Source organism: Rhododendron vialii, chromosome 12a (assembly GCF_030253575.1).
Source record: "Rhododendron vialii isolate Sample 1 chromosome 12a, ASM3025357v1".
NCBI classification, from domain to species: Eukaryota; Viridiplantae; Streptophyta; class Magnoliopsida; order Ericales; family Ericaceae; genus Rhododendron; species Rhododendron vialii.
This window is the reverse complement of record NC_080568.1, coordinates 31,422,005-31,439,753: the sequence shown is the minus strand read 5'-3', so window position 1 is coordinate 31,439,753 and position 17,749 is coordinate 31,422,005. Positions and strand designations below refer to the sequence as shown.

General features: G+C 41.2%; 2 protein-coding genes across 3 annotated transcripts in view; both read right to left on the bottom strand.

The window, feature by feature from the left end:
* LOC131312048 (putative late blight resistance protein homolog R1B-8) overlaps positions 1-1,911 on the bottom strand; it is a 45,917-nt gene extending 44,006 nt beyond the window's left edge. Inside the window, exons 1-2 of one of the 2 annotated variants that reach the window (XM_058339765.1) lie at positions 1,038-1,911; positions 293-419 (exon numbers count right to left, since the gene is read on the bottom strand). In XM_058339765.1, coding sequence (XP_058195748.1) covers positions 293-419; positions 1,038-1,337 — 427 coding nt within the window. In that variant the 5' untranslated portion in view covers positions 1,338-1,911. Of the gene's footprint in view, positions 1-292; positions 504-1,037 lie in introns of those variants that run through there. The other variant, XM_058339767.1, reaches the window with a different exon arrangement.
* Positions 1-17,749, bottom strand: part of LOC131312049 (putative late blight resistance protein homolog R1B-16) — a 104,773-nt gene that overhangs the window by 12,110 nt on the left and 74,914 nt on the right. The gene's annotated exons all lie outside the window — the stretch shown is intronic.

The window sequence follows — 17,749 nt, the reverse complement described above, 5'->3', positions numbered from 1 at the left end:
AAGTCAAAAGTTATGGGGGTAGTAAATGTAATAAAAAAAAATTATATGCGTTTTGTAAATTGGTGGATTGGGCCTAATTAAAGTTAATTTGGTCTTAATAGGGCTTCCAGCTTTAGCAAGGGATGGAATCAATTAAAGGGGCTGCTCGATCTGCAAAATTTGTTCTGTATTAAAGATGTGATATTATTCTCATGCCCGACATAGTTGAAACTGAAAGCATAGAACACCTCGTGAGTTTTATAGAAACTAAACTATTTTGAATCTTACAATACTGAAAAATATGTACCAATACCTTCACTTTTTGAAGAAGAGTGCTTGAGTTTTTTGACTTCTACTCCATTCAGGTCATACATATTCTCTTCGTAAATATGTTTCACCTCATCCGTAAGAGTCTTGATCTTCTCTTTGACACTTGACCTCTTCTTTTTGACACCTTCAAGGAAATCCTGATGTTCACGAAGAGAATCAGAGGCGTGATCAGCCTTGAAAATAAGAACCATGAATAGTTCTACAATGTTTTTTGCCTCGGATACCACGTGTCTGATCTACATCACAAGTTTCATCACTTCTGAATACTCGTTGCGTTTCTTCTCTGTAAACTTGAGAAACCCTCTCAGGTACTTTATCTCGTTCTCAAGGGATTGAAGTTGATCTTTCGTGTCTATCGGGAAATCGAGGTTGGAGCTCGTTATAAGCTGCTTCAACGTCTCTAAGAAAAAAACAACAGCATCCAAAGTCTCTCTCTTCAGCCGTAGGTAATGGAAATCTAGAAATAGAGGAAGAGCTGAATGGGATGAATGGTTAAATGAAAGACTTAAAGATGAACAAGTACTTGTAGAATTAATATATATTGATCAATCTTAAAATACTGAAAAATATGTACCGATATGTTCACTTTTTGGAGAAGAGTGCTTGAGTATTTTGACTTCTACTCCATTCGGGTCATACATATTCTCTTCGTAAAAATGTTTCACCTCATCCATAAGAGTCTTGATCTTCTCTTTGACACTTGACCTCTTCTTTTTGACAATTTCAACGTGATCCTGATGTTCAAGAAGAGAATCAGAGGCGTGATCAGCCTTGGAAACAAGAACCATGAATAGTTCTACAATGTTTTCTACCTCGGAAACCACGTCTCTGATTTGCATCACAAGTTTCATCACTTCTGAATGCTTGTTGCGTTTCTTCTCTGTAATCTTGAGGAACTCTCTCGGGTACTTTATCTCCTTCTCAAGATATTGAAGTTGGTCTTTCGTGTCTATTGGGAAATCGAGATTGGAGCTCGTTATAAGCTGCTTCAAGGTCTTCAAGAAAAAATCAACAGCAGTGTCACCCATATCTCTCTCTCTCTCTCTGAGCAGATTGATGAGGTAAAAGGGAGGTTAGAAATAGAAATAGAGGAGGAGCAGAATGGATCGAGATGCATGGGTACGTAATTAAATGAACGACTTTTTTTTTTTTTTTTCCTGGCAAACGAAAACGATTTTATAAAAACGGGGTACATCGAGAGGGAAAAAGGAGAAAAAACAGAAGAGAGCATCGATATCCAACCGAAAGTTGGATGTTACAACACCATAAGGCCAAACTTAGAGCTTTAGTTTACGGATTCCACCTAAAAAGCTCTTAAACTCCTCCACCGAGTACATCTTGATGTCGAACTTAGTTTTCATCCACGTAGCGACCCTTATTTTGACTAAATCCCCTACCTCACTAGCAGACCTTGTTACATTGTTGAACGACTTAAGGATGAACAAGTACTTGTCGCCTTATTAATATATTTTAAGGCAAGCCTTTGACCAAAATTACAGGCATACAGTGGTGAATTAAGCTAGTCATTCATATATATATCAAAGTTCTGGCCATGCGCGCATGTGCAAGTTCGTATCTCGAAACTATATCACAACTATCTACGTATCCATCCATTTTAATTGAACGGTTGGAATACCAATGGCTATTGTTTTATACTCCATATATAAATCCAAGGGCGGGTCCTATCCAGTGTGAGTTCTAACCAGTCCGGTCCTGTTTTGGATTATTTGTGGGACTTTTTCGGGCACACAACAATGATTGAAACTGTTTACTTTTTAGAGCTTGTTGAGAATATTGACCACGCCACAATGATCGGATATTGTTTGATATTGTTAGAGTATCGTAATAATATCGTAATCATATCATGATTTGATTACGATAGATATTATTACGATTTCTGTGATTACGATTTGATTGTAATTAATGAATTAGGATTATTTCCTTTCCATAACTAGGTCTCTTCCCTTTGTATAAATAGATGACCCGTTGTATAGTTTGATTCATTCAATTCAATACACATTTTTCCCATTCTTGTTTTATTCTAACATATATGATATCGAAATGCATTTATCTTCGGATAATTATGTCAAATGGGTTGCAATCTAGTATTGCACAATTATTTTTTATTCAAAATGAATGCATTTCAAAATCATATCAAACAATATCCAATCAACGTGATTTTTGACGTGATTCATATTCTCGACGAGCTCTAAGAAGTGAAAGGTTACAAAAAAAAAAAAAAAAAAGAAGGACTGTAGATATAAAAAAGAGAGTGTGAAAATTAATTCTCAATAAATCTCTTTCTTTTTGTCTGTTTCATGCAGCATCTTCATCTTTTTTCCAGCTGGTCCCAAGCCTTGGTGAAGTAGAAGGTTTCGTGTTAGGCAACTCACAATCAACACATAAATTAAAAATTCTGTTAGATCTCTTAACGAACGTTATAATATGGGCTCGCAATATAAAATGGCTCTAGACCCGCATGAGATGCTGGTTGCTAAGAAATGGACAAAGCGTTAATGAAGTTCTTTTAATTTCATCGCACCTTGTTTCTTTTTCATTTTATTTTCAACAACGATTGAAAAATTCTAAGTCCTTATCCCGACAAGGCAACCCACGAACAACATACGGCCTCACCCCTTAGGTCATACACAATCCGCTCAATACGAAGTTAAATTTGAGGCATCCAAGCCTTGATACGAATTTGTACTGTAATCCAGTCCTGACATGCCCGCATCAGGCCTAAAACTGCACTATTCGTTGTTCCTAGTCCAATTTTTACGTTTGGGAACAAACAGGATGTAAATGAATTATTCACATTTGTTAGTTTTGCGCCAAATTTTTGTGAATTATTAATTCGTCTGGACGAGATGAATCAGAAAACCCCAAAAAATTTAACTTTTACCCAATATATTTTGCAAAATATCCACTTTTTTAGCTTAAAATTGGATATTTGCAACAAAAAAAAAAAAGGATACAAACAAAAAAATTTACTTTTCCGTTTCCTCTCGTCGAGACATTGCGATGGGTACTCGTTTCCTTTTTAGCTCTGCGTACCACCCACAAACTGATGGTCGGAGTGAGAGAACTATTCAAACTTTAGAAGATTTATTGAGAGCATGTAGCTTAGAGTGGAAAGGAAATTGGGATGATCAATTACCATTGATAGAATTTGCGTACAATAACAGTTACCATTCGAGTTTGGGAGTTGCTCCTTATGAGGCTTTGTATGGACGGAAGTGTAGATCCCCTATCTGTTGGTATGAGGTTGGTGAAAGGAGAATTTTAGGACGTGACTTGGTGGAGGAGGCGACTCAAAAGATTGCCGCTATTCGCGAAAGACCTGTAACAGCTCAGAGTAGACAGAAAAGTTATGCGAATAATCGTAGAAGGGATTTGGAGTTTGGGGTAGGAGATATGGTGTTTCTTAAGGTGTCCCCATGGAAGGGAGTTATTCGTTTTGGCAAAAAGGGAAAGTTGAGTCCTCGCTATATTGGGCCATTTGAGATTTTGGAAAGGATTGGTAAGGTGGCTTATCGTTTGGTGTTGCCGCCTAATTTGGCTAAGGTTTATAATGTTTTTCATGTGTCGATGTTGAGAAGGTATGTGCATAGTCCGTCCCATGTTATTGATTATGAGCCACTTCATGTTCGGAATGATTTAACCTATGATGAGCAACCCATACGTTGAGATTCTTGATACGAAGGAGAAAGTGCTTCGCAACAAAACGATCCTACTGGTCAAAGTTTTGTGGCGCAGCCATGCGATTGAGGAAGCCACTTGGGAGCGTAATGAGGAAATGCACGAGAAGTATCCGCATTTGTATGAATGAGGTTAGTATGCAATTTCGAGGACGAAATTTATTTTAAGGGGGGAAGGAAGTTACGGCCTAGAAATTTGATTTGTCTTATTAATTATTTTGGCCATTTATTAATTGGGAGTTTTATGGTGTGGGTCCTAATTAGCAATTTTCTTTTCTGCGCAATATAGTTACTATGTGTGTTATTATTAGTTCGAGGGTACAGGTATAATTATTCATTTCATTAGTTAGTCTATGTTAGTTGGATTTATACGTAATTAACTAATTAACTACAATTTAGGGATATTGTGAGTTAGTGGATAGTTTTACAAGTTACGCTTAAAGTAGAAAACCACAACAGACTAGGGTTGTATCTCTTGAGAGAATATAGTAGCGAGAACTTCTGATTTTTCGAGAGAGGAAGCCGCAGACTTTTGGTGATCGGCTGATTGGTGATTGGGTAAGCGACTGTTGATGTGTTGGAACTTTTTATTTGAAAATATCACATACTGTGTGTTGGAAATTGGTAATTAAGTTGTACAGTATATTGGTATTTTTGAATGGACTATAGAAAATATTATCAAAGTGTAATTTTTTATGTTTTTGTTTCTGGTATGTAGGATAAATTGGATTGTATCAGAAAATTATATGTTTATAACTATATATTAAGATAGTAGCGTTAAATCCGAAACGGTACCCGGTATCTGACCGGTACCGGTACGTACTGTACCAACAGCAAACCGGTACCTTATCCGAAACGGTATTTAGAACCTTGGCCACAACCACGCCGAATCTAATTACATTGTATTCCCATCCCTTTTAGTTTCAGCAGTCGAATTTCTAATGTCACAAGAACGACCACGTCTGTAAAGATGAACGACACTATGCTCTATCTAAAGAGGAGAATACACTAACTCTCCTATTTCACAATAAGTTAGAAACAATTCCCACCCACAGGTTGTCAACGTGGTGAAGGCGAACCTGCTCTTGCAACATAGCAGGGTTCGATTCCCCCTGAAGACAAATCATGATTTAAGTGGGGGGCCATGGCGGTGGGTTGCTGTGCTAGTCTACCCCGAGGTTTGAATTACGCAGTCGGTTCCAATAGTGGCTCGGCTACAGGGTTGTTCCTCGGTTACCAAAACAAAAAAGTTAGAAACAATTGTATAGTATGTCGTAACTGTGTTCGGTTTGAGTCTAGAGACTCAGCCCTTTTCTCTCTCCGCACGGTCCCCAATAAGTTTTCTCCTCAATTATTACTCTCATTTCTCTATCTATCGCTATCCACTCATTACCCCAAAAACCTCCCTCAAAACCCAAACCAAACAAAGTAAACTTCCACTGGGTAATTACATGTGATTGAACAGACAAATGCATTCATTTTAGCACGTTTATGTATGACCCATTTCGTGCCAATTCAGGTATCAATCTAACACAGCAACTAATCAGAAGGAAAGCAAAACAAACAGACGAAACGATAATGATTCACATGGTCCGGATTTGAGTACATCCACGAACATGGAAAGAAAACTTTCACTGTGGAGCAAATATTTAAATGCTTGTTTTTTAAGCTACGGTTGTTTAATCAAGTTCCTGAACCACATTGATCATTCTGTGTAAAAATTTGACTCAGTAAATATTACCAACAATTAAAAAAATTGGGGAAACCTTCGAAATCATTATCAAACACATCTTTGTTTCGATAACTCAGGCGTCCGAACCAGCATTCGCTCTCAAACATATCTACAGATCCACTAGAACAACAAAAATATGAAAGCAGAAGGACCTTACACTTGTATATAATGAGTAGAGGGTGCCCCCAGCTAGCCCTTCTGGTGACGCTTCTTTCACTATTACACAAGTACACCTCCCAATAGAAAATTCAACCAATTTCTCAAGATTCCATCCATGAAGCAGAAAGAGATAACTGAACCTCAAATGGGTACAAAAAACTAGTACCTATTTGGCAATGTAGCCCAAGATGAAGCAGGAGCAGCCTCGGAATCCGTATAATCCCAAACATAACCCGAATTCACAGTCTCAAACTCAATTGGATCCAAACTTTTTGACCCAAAAGTCCAATTAGGATCATTTTGCTACATACACAGCTGCGAAGAAGATGGCTTCAATGCCCTATCCCTTAAACAAGACTTCCCATTAGGGGTCTGTTTGGCTGCTGCAGCATTACAAAACCCATTACCGGGCACCTCATTTTCTTTACCACCACCATTAATGGAGTTCTTGGGCTTATTTGGTGTGCCATTCACTTTGTCGTCTGTGTTCAATTTCGGCTCGATTTTGGAGTTCGCAGCTTGGTTAGTCCGGACCAAGATCTTGGTGGTCCGGACCAGTGTTTGTTACGGGTTTCTGGAGCAATCTGTTATTTTCGCCCGTGGTCTGGTCCGGACGAACCTCGGCACCTTTGGGCGTCCGGACCCCGTCCTGACTTAGTCCGGACGAACTTCGACCAATTGTTCCAGATTTGATCATCGCTCTCTGATTTTTTGGTCCGGACCAGCGGGCACACGGATCTGCGCATTTGGAGTTCATTTTTAGGGTTTTTTGGGGGGCTTCAAAGACCCAATATGGTTAAGACTTATTAGGCAACTTATCTTTGGGTATAAATACACTTGTTATGCCTCTTTATTGGTATGAGAGCAAATATTAGGTATTTGATTAGGGTTTGAGAGAGTTGCCTCCTTGTTTTGGCTTTTGGTAGGAGAGTTCTGCAGACTTCTTCTTTGTAGCTCTTTGAGCATTCGTATTTGATTAGTAAAGCCATCGATCGACTGCCCGTGGACTAGGCTTACATCCCAAAGTAAGACCGAACCACGTATATCTGTGTGTCTCTCTCTCCTTTTGTTTGATTTCTCTCTCCTTCTCTCACGTCTGGTTTGATTAGTTTGGTTTGCTTCACTCATCTATTTTTCTTCGATTCAAATATTCATAATCACCGTCTGTTTGTTCGGCTTCCGCACAACAAACTGGTATCAGAGCTTAGGTTTTTGACCTAGGCTTCGATTTGTTCCGCTTGATTCTTTGGATTTTTGGTTTGGTGATTTAGGAAAATTGGATTAAAGATGTCTGAGGAGTCGTCCAAGAAATCGGTACCACCCGGGCCCGTCACCGGTTATGCGGTGAGGTCTTTGGTTTCGAATGCTAAATTTGAAGTTGAAAATTTTGATGGGACGAACAACTTTGGTATGTGGCAGTGTGAAGTTCTGGATGTTTTGGTTCAACAAGGGTTGGATTTTGCTTTGGAGGACAAACCGGAGGACATGAGCGATAAGGATTGGGATAAGTTTAATCGTCAGGCGTGTGGTTCCATTCGGCTATGTCTCGTAAAAGATCAAAAGTATTTTGTTATGCGGGAGACGAAGGCGAAAGTTCTTTGGAAGAAGCTCGAGGATAAGTTCATGACCAAGAGCGTAGAGAACCGCCTCTACTTAAAGAAGAAGCTCTTTCGTTTCCAGTTCCGTGCAGGTAGTTCTATGAACGAGCACTTGTCTGATTTTAATAAAATACTTGCTGATCTTCAGAATTTGGATGCCAATATTCTCGACGAGGATAAGGCTTTGATTTTGTTGAATTCTCTTCCTACTTCGTATGATCACCTTGTTACTACTTTGTTATATGGTAAGGAAGAAATTCGTTTTGAGGATGTGTCAAATTCTCTAGTTAATAATGAGTATCGTTTAAGAGATAAGCAGACCCATCAGGACACATTCAGTCAAGGTTTGGTTGTAGGGAATAAGACTCGGCTCCCATCGAGTAAAGTTCCCTCTTTTGCGAATACAACAGGTATTGCAAAAGACGAGTGTGCTTACTGTCACAACAAAGGTCATTGGAAAAGGGATTGTCCTGTCTTAAGGAGGAAGAAGGACTCCAATTCCAATTATGCTTCTGACGAGGATGATGATTTGAAAGCTTTGGCGAGTCTCATGCCTGTTAGCCACTCGATAGAGTCGAAGTGGATTTTGGATTCTGGTTGTGGCTGTCATGTGTGTCCCAATAGGGATTGGTTCTCTAGCTTGAAAGAGTTAGATGGTGGTGATATTCTTGTGGGTAGTGGCCATTGGAACGCCCCGAATTTTGGGTACGTTAAAAGGACATTTTATTCATAAAATCAAATGGAGTCTGGCTCGTTATTACAATAAAACTCCCACAAGAGTTCAATATTTACACAAATAGAGGGGGGTTCTAGGGTTCCTAACTACAGCTCCTCCTGCTCCTCCATTCTTGCCAGCTCCTCAGCTCCAAAAGCCTCCACGGTGATCTGCTTACCCTGATCATCTACAAAATCTGACACATTATACCGGCGTCGCCACCAATATAATATGTCAGGGTCACCAAAAGGCAACACCGTGAGCTACAAAGCTCAGCAGAGTAATCCCATACCCGCTAACCCATAACTTATAAACAACAGGTTAAACAAACATCGATTTTCACATGATACATGTATACACAGCTAACAATGACACATCCACATTCGTTAATCAACTATCGTTGGTGTCCAAGATTTTCTTTGTTTCTCCTACGCGACTCATTGTAGACTGTGTCAACATTTTCATTTACAAATCAACCTTTCAAAAACCACTTTGTTTAAACACACCCAACCTTTCAAAAATCATTTGCATTGGCTCCGTACCGCGGACAACCAAGCTACACACCCAACCTCGGTTCCGCCGTTCCGGTCTCCCGAGTATCCTCACAATGGTTCCGCTGTCCCGGGTTCCCATTGGCACACAAAAATATTTGCATTGGCTCCGTACCGCGGATAACCAAGCTATACCTCACCATGGTTCCGCCGCTCCGAGTTTCCATGGGAACGCACACAATTTAAAACCCTCGATTCCGCCGCTCCGGGTTCCCGAGTATCCCACAATGGTTCCGCCGCTCCGGGTTCCCATTTGGGGTTTTCGAAATCTAAAAACGTCGATTCCACCGCTCCGGGTTCCCGAGTATCCCCACAATGATTCCGCCGCTCCGGGTTCTCATTGGGTTTTTCAACACACACCACACAATGGGCCACCACGTCCGGCCACATTGCGGTTTTCGAAAATTCAAAACCTTTTCAAAACACGTCTTTTACACACGCACACACACAACTCACATAATGCCACCCGAAATCGGTCATTATGTTGTTTCAAAATATTTCCTTCCTCAAAAAACATTTCCTTTCATTAGTCACACCCTAGGTGTCATATTTCTACTTTCTCGATTCTCATGTCTCGTTACATGCAAAGACTCCGCGGTAGGACAAAAATAAGCATGAATCACTCTAACAAGATCATCCAATTATCACGCTCAATCACTACTTATAGCATAACGCCACATGTACGGACGCCCTTGGAGTGTATCACTTATGCTTTATTCAAAGCACAACGCCACATGTACGGACGTCTTTGGAGTGAAATCACTTATGCTTTATCACACCATAATTAATACAAGCAACCCATATATGCATTAATCATCTTAAAGATCAAAATACAAATACTTATAAACAAACGATAAGTTCTATCTTTCGAATCCATTAAGGATAATCTACTTTCTATCATACGGTTCTATACGTAGAGTTAGGGGCAAGGGGTTCTACTTATACATTGAGTTAGTGGACAAGGGATTCTACCTTACTTCTTGGCGGTAGTCGGCTACGGAAAGTTAGTCGGTGGTCGGACGGAGTAACTTCCTACGGTATGCCTTCGGGAGCTTCGAAAGAGAATGGTTTCTCTCGAAACTTCTTCTTGACTAACACTACTCTACTTTATGGATCGAAGGGTGGTCGGGTGGCGGTTTAGTGGCGGCCTAGGTTGAGTTTCTTGAAGAACTCAAGAAGAACTCAAGAACAAAGGAAGAACTAAAGAAAGAACAAAGAAAGAACACAACTTTTCTAGAGAGAGAAGTTGCTAGGTGAAGGTGTGAGTTGAAATGGCATGGGAATGGTTCTATTTATAGGCAAAACCTTGGCCCTCTCCTCTCTCTCAAGGCCGGCCCCACCCTCTCTCTCCATACTTCAAATTTTGACACTTGTCATGTAATCATGGAAGATCAAAGGCTACTTGGTAGGCTTGCATGGCTAGGTTAGGCTAAAAGGTAGGCTTGCATGGCTAGTTTGTACCAAGGATGGGATTTATGGAAGATTTGTTGGAAAGAAGGAGACAATGGTACAAGATTTGGTCATAAAACAAATATGGAAGTACAAATGGGGAGTTAAGTTTGGTTAGGAAAAAGATTCACCAAGGATTTGAAAAGATGAAGAAAGATCAAGGATGGTACATATCAAATCTCCTCTCTCTCTCTCCCTCTCTCTCTCCTCTCTCGGCTCTCTCTCTCTCCTCTCCCTCTCTCTCGGCCTCTCTCTCTCTCTCTCTCTCTCTCTCTCTCTCTCTCTCTCTCTCTCTCTCTCTCTCTCCTAGTACATATATATATATACACATATTACAAGAAAGAATAAGAAAGGTACAAGTACAAGATTTTTCCAAATCTAATGACCAAATAAGAATCACATGTCTCCAATAAACTAATGGGTATTGTACTCTAGGAAGATCAACTCTCCAATAAATTAATCCAATTGGGTATAAAACCCAAATATAAAATAATAAAATGGTACTTAGGAAAATCTTAGGTTTTAAAGACTACCAAGTACTAGCATAATAAAATATTTGTACCTCATCCCATGGGGTTTTTGAAAAAGACTAGTTTATTAAACCCATGTACTTAGTTGAAAGAATAAAGCTATTACCCAATGGATAATAAATACCCTAACTTTTATTATACAATGGACAATAGTAACTAGGGAACTTTTTATAATAAAATAATCAAAATTTTCCTTTTAGGAAATTATAAAATTCCATTTATGAGTACTTGATATTCTAGCAAAGAATATAAAATTTAGGGTTTCTATTATCCAATGGATAATAGTTCTCCTAACATTTACTGTCCAATGGACAAAAGTTAAAAGGAAACTTTTATATTAAAATAATCAAGGTTGTCCTTTTAAAGCATGTGACAAAAGCCCTATATTAAATTAGGTGTGGTACCAAGTACCCCAATTAAATAAAAAGGCTAGGATTCTCTCCATTAAAATAATAATAAAGTACAAGTCAAATCAACTTTATTGGAAGGTTTCCTAGTCACATCGGTACCTTATTTGGTCAAAGACTCTATTATCTAAGGGTCACTAACTTCCCTAACGGTTATTACCCAATGGATAATAATTCTCCTTGCGGTTAATAACCAATGGATAAAAGAGTACCAGTACCTTTATCTTTAAAATAAGATTTTGAAAAGACTACATGTACTTTAGTCAAAAGCTTATTGTCCAATGGACAAAAAATTACCCTAACATTATGGACCAATGGGTAAAGGCAAAAGGTTCAAAAGTTTCAAAAGGTCCAAAAGGTTCATCTAGTAACTAGGTGAGTTGGTTGCTCGATTCCTCCAACTAGTCGGTTAGAAATTAACTAAATTGGTCACGTAGGGTTTCTAGTCGAGAGTTTAACCAACGACCGAAATCTAACTACGACGAAAAATAAACAAGAAATCATATAGCCACTCAAGAGAAAATAAGTAATTTAAATAAAATTCAAATATTTAACGAAATTTTTACTGACCAAAATTCAGGGGCGTTACAGCCATGCTTGCAAGACTTTGGGGATAGGTACAATCAGTTTGGTTATGCATGATGGATTCATTTGGACATTGGATAACGTTCGGTATGTACCGAGCGTGAAATATAATCTCATCTCTCTGGGTGCCTTAGAGTCCGCAGGTTCGGTGATCACTTTGAAAAACAGAGCTCTAAAGGTTTCATTTGGCAATCTGGTTGTGATGGAGGGCGTTAGGCGCAATAATCTGTATTTTCTTGAAGGGAGTACAGTGTTGGGTGGAGCAGCCACTGGCGCATTGGATATTGGGGAATCTGTTCTGGATACTACCACTTTAGTACACGAATGATTTGATGATTTGGGGAAGCAATATGGGGTTCGTTTTTGTGAGCATTGTGTTTTTGAGAAGCAACTTGGAGTCAAGTTCGGCATGGCAGTCGACCGCTTCATTGGAGCACTTGACTTTGTTTCAGGGTCTGTTTTGGTGAATGTTGATTCTCTTGAAGGTACGTATCAATCTGGTTTGTTAGTCGATTTTTATTCTCGTTGCTATTGGATCTATACTTTGGATTTTGGTTTTGGGAATTTGTTTGGGTATTTTCTGCTGGTGGAGATAGATGATCTGAAGACTAACTTGGGTTTCAACGACGAGTTGGAATATTGGTATTTGGTATTTGGTACTACAGATTTGAAGACCATGGTCTATGGGGTTAAGTTCAAAGATTTTTTGGACTTAATCCGCTTTCCACTCGTTTGAGCGCCCTTTGGGGTGCACGCGCCTTAGGGCGTGGGTTTGAGGCAACCTTGGAGATGGTTTGGTTCTTTTGCGTCTTGGGGTTGGCTCTTGGTTTGGTTAGATTCTTTGGTTTGGTTATGGATTTGGATTTGGCTATCGGAACTTGGAATTTTAGAGTTGTTGCCACATTGTTTTTGGTTCTGAAGATTGCTCGAGGCTTCAGAAATTAGTTTGAGGTTGTTCCGATGCTTGGTTTGTTTTGGGTTCATCTGCAGTTTGGTGATTGGTTTGTTTTGTTCGTTGAGGACTTGGTTGCTTCCTTGGATTTGATTTGTCCTCTCTTTGACTTTTTTTTGGTTCGAGCTTCTGGAGAGAGTTTGGTTTGTGGCAGTTTGATTTATTTTTGGTTTTGGCTTCGCTTGGTATTTGGGTTTGGATATCTCGCCGAGGTGGAGATTTGTTGAATTTCGGCTCGATTTTGGAGTTCGCAGCTTGGTTAGTCCGGACCAAGATCTTGGTGGTCCGGACCAGTGTTTGTTACACGTTTCTGGAGCAATCTGTTATTTTGGCCCGCAGTCTGATCCGGACCAGTTCGTCCGGACGAACCTCGGCACCTTTGGGCGTCCAGACCCCGTCCTGATTTCGTCCGGACGAACTTCGACCAATTGTTCTAGATTTGATCGTCGCTCTCTGATTTTTTGGTCCAGACCACCGTACACTTGGTCCGGACCAGCGGGCACACGGATCTGCGCATTTGGTGTTCATTTTTAGGGTTGTTTGGGGGGGCTTCAAAGACCTAATATGGTTAAGACTTGTTAGGCAACTTATCTTTGGGTATAAATACACTTGTTATGCCTCTTTATTGGTGTGAGAGCAAATATTAGGTATTTGATTAGGGTTTGAGAGAGTTGCCTCCTTGTTTTGGCTTTTGGTAGGAGAGTTCTGCAGACTTCTTTTTTGTAGCTCTTTGAGCATTCGTATTTGATTAGTAAAGCCATCGATCGACTGCCCGTGGACTAGGCTTACATCCTAAAGTAAGACCGAACCACGTATATCTGTGTGTCTCTCTCTCCTTTTGTTTGATTTCTCTCTCCTTCTCTCACGTCTGGTTTGATTAGTTTGGTTTGCTTCACTCATCTATTTTTCTTCGATTCAAATATTCATAATCACCGTTTGTTTGTTCGGCTTCCGCACAACAGTCTGAGAGGGCCCCGCCTTCACTGCAGCTGCGGTTGTGTTTGATCTCATTGAGGGGGTTTACATAGAGGGAATTATAAGAGGATTGGCATGGAAAGGAGGATTTTTTGAAACCAGACATCTTGGTATGGGCAGAGAGAGGAGGCAGAGATGTGGGATTTCTTCTATAGTAGGATTTCAGGAGCATTCAGTCAAATGGGTAAGGATTTAGGACCACAATTATTAGGAGTAGATAGGAGTATAAATTTGGGGAGGGTTCGGTAGATATGGGTGTTTTTATTATAGTAAATTAGAGGCCGATTCTGGTTTTTAGACTCAGTTTGATCCCAACCCTGAATATTATTTCCAAACGTACTTAGGCTCGGATATGTATCTCATGACTTTTTTGCCCTTTATATTCTGCATCGTCAACTCCATCTCGCCATTACTCCTCTCTCTCTCTCTCTCTCTCTCTCTCTCTCTCTCTCTCTCTCTCTCTCTCTCTCTTGTTTCCACGTTTCCCTTCGAGATCCAGCATCAGCTTCGTCTCAAAGGTGCGTAGATTGTGAGGTTGTTGTTCCACCAGTACTCGCCCAGCATGCCGTGGTCGACGGCAGATTCAGTTTCAATTCGAGAAGAAAATCTTCATTTACTCCGACGACATTTCCGACCAACACAGCCAGGAGGAAGAGCTAGACTAGAGCCTAAGCCCCGACATAAGCGAGTCACTGTCCAGCTCGTTTTCCTCTTCCCCTGTCGCCGCTATCCGTTCGATTTTTGCAAGTTACTGCTTTCCACCGCCTACGTTGTTCTTCAAGCATAAAGGATACATAAAATTATTTTGTCCAGACTGCCACAATTATTTCATCGGCAATATTTCTCAAGTTCACAAATTGCTCGATTTCGTCGGCATTACAGACAAAGCTTGGCCAGATGTCCTGCCACAATTTCCTCAAGTTTGATTTCTATTCTACTCAATCAGATTTATGTAGGAGTAGGGGTGTCAAATGGGCGGGTTTGGGCCAAAATGGGTAAGTTGTAAGTGGGTTGGGTCTTTAAACCCATCAATTATGAGTCTAATTACTCATATCCAACCCAGCCCATTTATTTAAAAGCAAGTCCGACCCGCCCATTAACCCAGTTACATACTCCTATATACTAAATGACTAAAATACACATGTACACTAAAATGACCATATTATCCTTGTAAATTTAAAGGACTAAAATACCATGTACACTAAAATTACCATACTATCCGTCTACTACAAAAATGACCAAATTAACCCTGTACTCTTAATTACCATATTGGTCGCTCTTAATTACCGAATTGCAGTGTATCCAAGTGACATTTTTTTTTTGTCTTTATTCAAATATTTTTTGCATTTGTTAGTTTTTTGTCAAATTTTTTAGAATTATTGCTTTGTTATGACGAGAAGAATCTAAAAAGTAAAAAATTACGATCGAAATTCATAATTTTTTTAATAAAGACGAAAAAATTGGCTTATTTTTGTCTTCATTCAAAAAATTTAGATTACGATAATAATTTTTACTTTTTAGATTCCTCCTGTCATGTCGAAGTAATAATCCACAAAAAATTAATGAAAAATAAACAAATGCGAAAAAAATTGAATAAGGACAACCTCGTGTTGGTTCAAGGAGTGAACTTCGAGACTTTCTACGACTCTGGTTTGGCCATCGAAGAAGCCCTCCAAACTGGTGTTCTACCCAGAAGTGACAATTCCTCCTCTACCTCAGCCTCAAAATCAAAGCCCCGTGCGTACACCGGAAATAGCACTGCTCTGTTTGGTGGCAACAGCTATGCCAACACAACTTCTGCTAACAATGCCTCTACCCAAAGCTCCAATCACATCGCCGATGTCAACCAAGTTCAAACCCCTCAAAGACCCCAAAACCGCAACCAATCCCGTAACTTCGCCAATTTCGTGGCACTACTTTCCTCGGTATTGGAGAAGTTAGTCAAAATCGGACACCTTAGGCCTTTAGCCCCAACTCCACCTCCTTAAAATCCACCCCTAGTCATAACCCCAATGCTTTCTGTGCATACCACTAAATGCCCGGCCATTACACCGACTCTTGCTATCGCCTTCGCCATGCGATACAAGATTTGGTGGACAATGGTACTCTCCCAACTCCACCTACTAAACCCAATGTCATTACCAATTCCTTGCCTAAACACGACCCCAACCCTCAAGTAAACCAGATAACCCTCAGCTCCACCATATTCAACCCCACTGACCATATTACCTCAGCCAGCAACCCTAAACCAATCGTACCCTTGCCTTCTGAGCCAAGTGTTAACATGATGGCAGCCGGATGGGCCATGGAAGACAAAGCCAAGGAATGGGAGGAGCTTTGCAATGATTGGATCGAACAGTATAACATGGGGTTTCCCGCACACCCTCAAGTCAATCAAATATGGCTAGACCAGTGGGAAGGCGAGTGGAATGCGGCACAGGCTGACCCTCTGGACGGTCTCTCTTTGTTCGCGCTCTTTTACCAGCCTGAGCTGAACCAAGTCGAGGAAGAAGCAGAGGAATACGTGTGGGATCCACAACCTGATGAATGGCAAATAGGTCAGGGTCTCAAGGCTGATTTGGAACAGGATGACATCAATGAGGAATATTGGGATTACTATCAAGAAGGGGAGGTCATGTCTGATGTCCGCCGCCCGCTCGGCGCCATGCTACCTTTGGTGAATTCGATTGCCGGCAAGATCAACCGCTGCGCCCATGAGTTTGACCCTACTCTCGACATTGTCTCTCTGGTACAGCCTCGCCCTATCGTTTCTGCTCCCGGAGATGACTGCTCGATCATGGTCCAGCACCACCTCCCACCGACCTTTGGGATGCAGAGGAAACCGTTAAAACTCCATCGCCTGCTGATATTTGGGACGTGGACAATATTGTCGATCTAAACATGGGGAACGAAGTGTGGACTGTCAACACTGCTCTTGTCGATGGAGGATTCTGGGACGTTCCGTTTGTCACCAATCCGGGGGCACCCTACGAGGAAGACGCTGGGCAAGATCCTACTTTTTGGGAAGGATTAGTGATGGAAGATTTGGAATGGGACTCAGCTCCGGGGACAGACTCGACCGCAACAGTGGCGTCTACAGATAAAGGAAAGCGCAAATTGGAAGAGGTGCCAGCCGATCTGTGGGATTTTGTGGACTCATCTTCTTGGTGGGATGTTGCCGACGTCACTAGGAGCAGCCGAGTATTCCAGCCAACTAATCTCTAGGCTGGAAGCTCGTCCAATCCGTTTGCTCAGAAGACCACTGCTCCCGCTGCTCAGAGGAATGATCCGATCTTTCCAAGTGGGGTTCCCGAAGAAGATGCCATTCTGAAACAGCTCGAACAGATTCTGGCCGCCGTGTCTATCTGGGGTTTGATATCATCGTCAAAGGAGCATCGTGAAAAGCTATCCTCCGCGCTGGCCCGGCTCACAGTGCCAATTGACATTACCCTCGAGGCCATGATTGCTCTTGTACTGTCTCTCCTCTTTAAGCACTCTGTCACGTTCACCGAGAGGGATCTGCCCGTCGAAGGAACCGCTCATAACCGCCCGCTGCACATCACTGTCAAGTGCCGGGGACATTGGGTGCCAACAGTGCTAATCGACAATGGCTTTGCCATCAATGTTTGCCCAATGAGGGTTGCCTACCTCTTGGGGCTCACAAAGAATGACTTAACACCCTCCAATCTGGCCGTCAAAGCGTATGACAGCACTCGCCGTGTGGTGGAAGGGACTCTGACTCTGAAACTCGATGCTGAGGGCTTTGAAATGGATGTAGAATTCTATGTCGTCGATGTCCCCGCTACCTTTAACCTGCTGCTGGGCAGGCCATGGCTTCATAGGGCCGACATCATGGCAGTGTCTTCAACTCTGCATCAGAAGGTCATGTTGGGGCTCCCTACCGGGACTTTGACAATCTGCGGGGACTTTAGGATCCGCCCACTCACGGATGACGGAACGCCTGTCTTGGGAATTATGAACGGGGAAGAAGACTCAGACTTTGGAGGTTTCTCTTTTGACACATCTGACTCAGTTCTCGCCATCGCCATGGATGATGATTTTACCATAAGCTCAACTGTCCTCGAGATG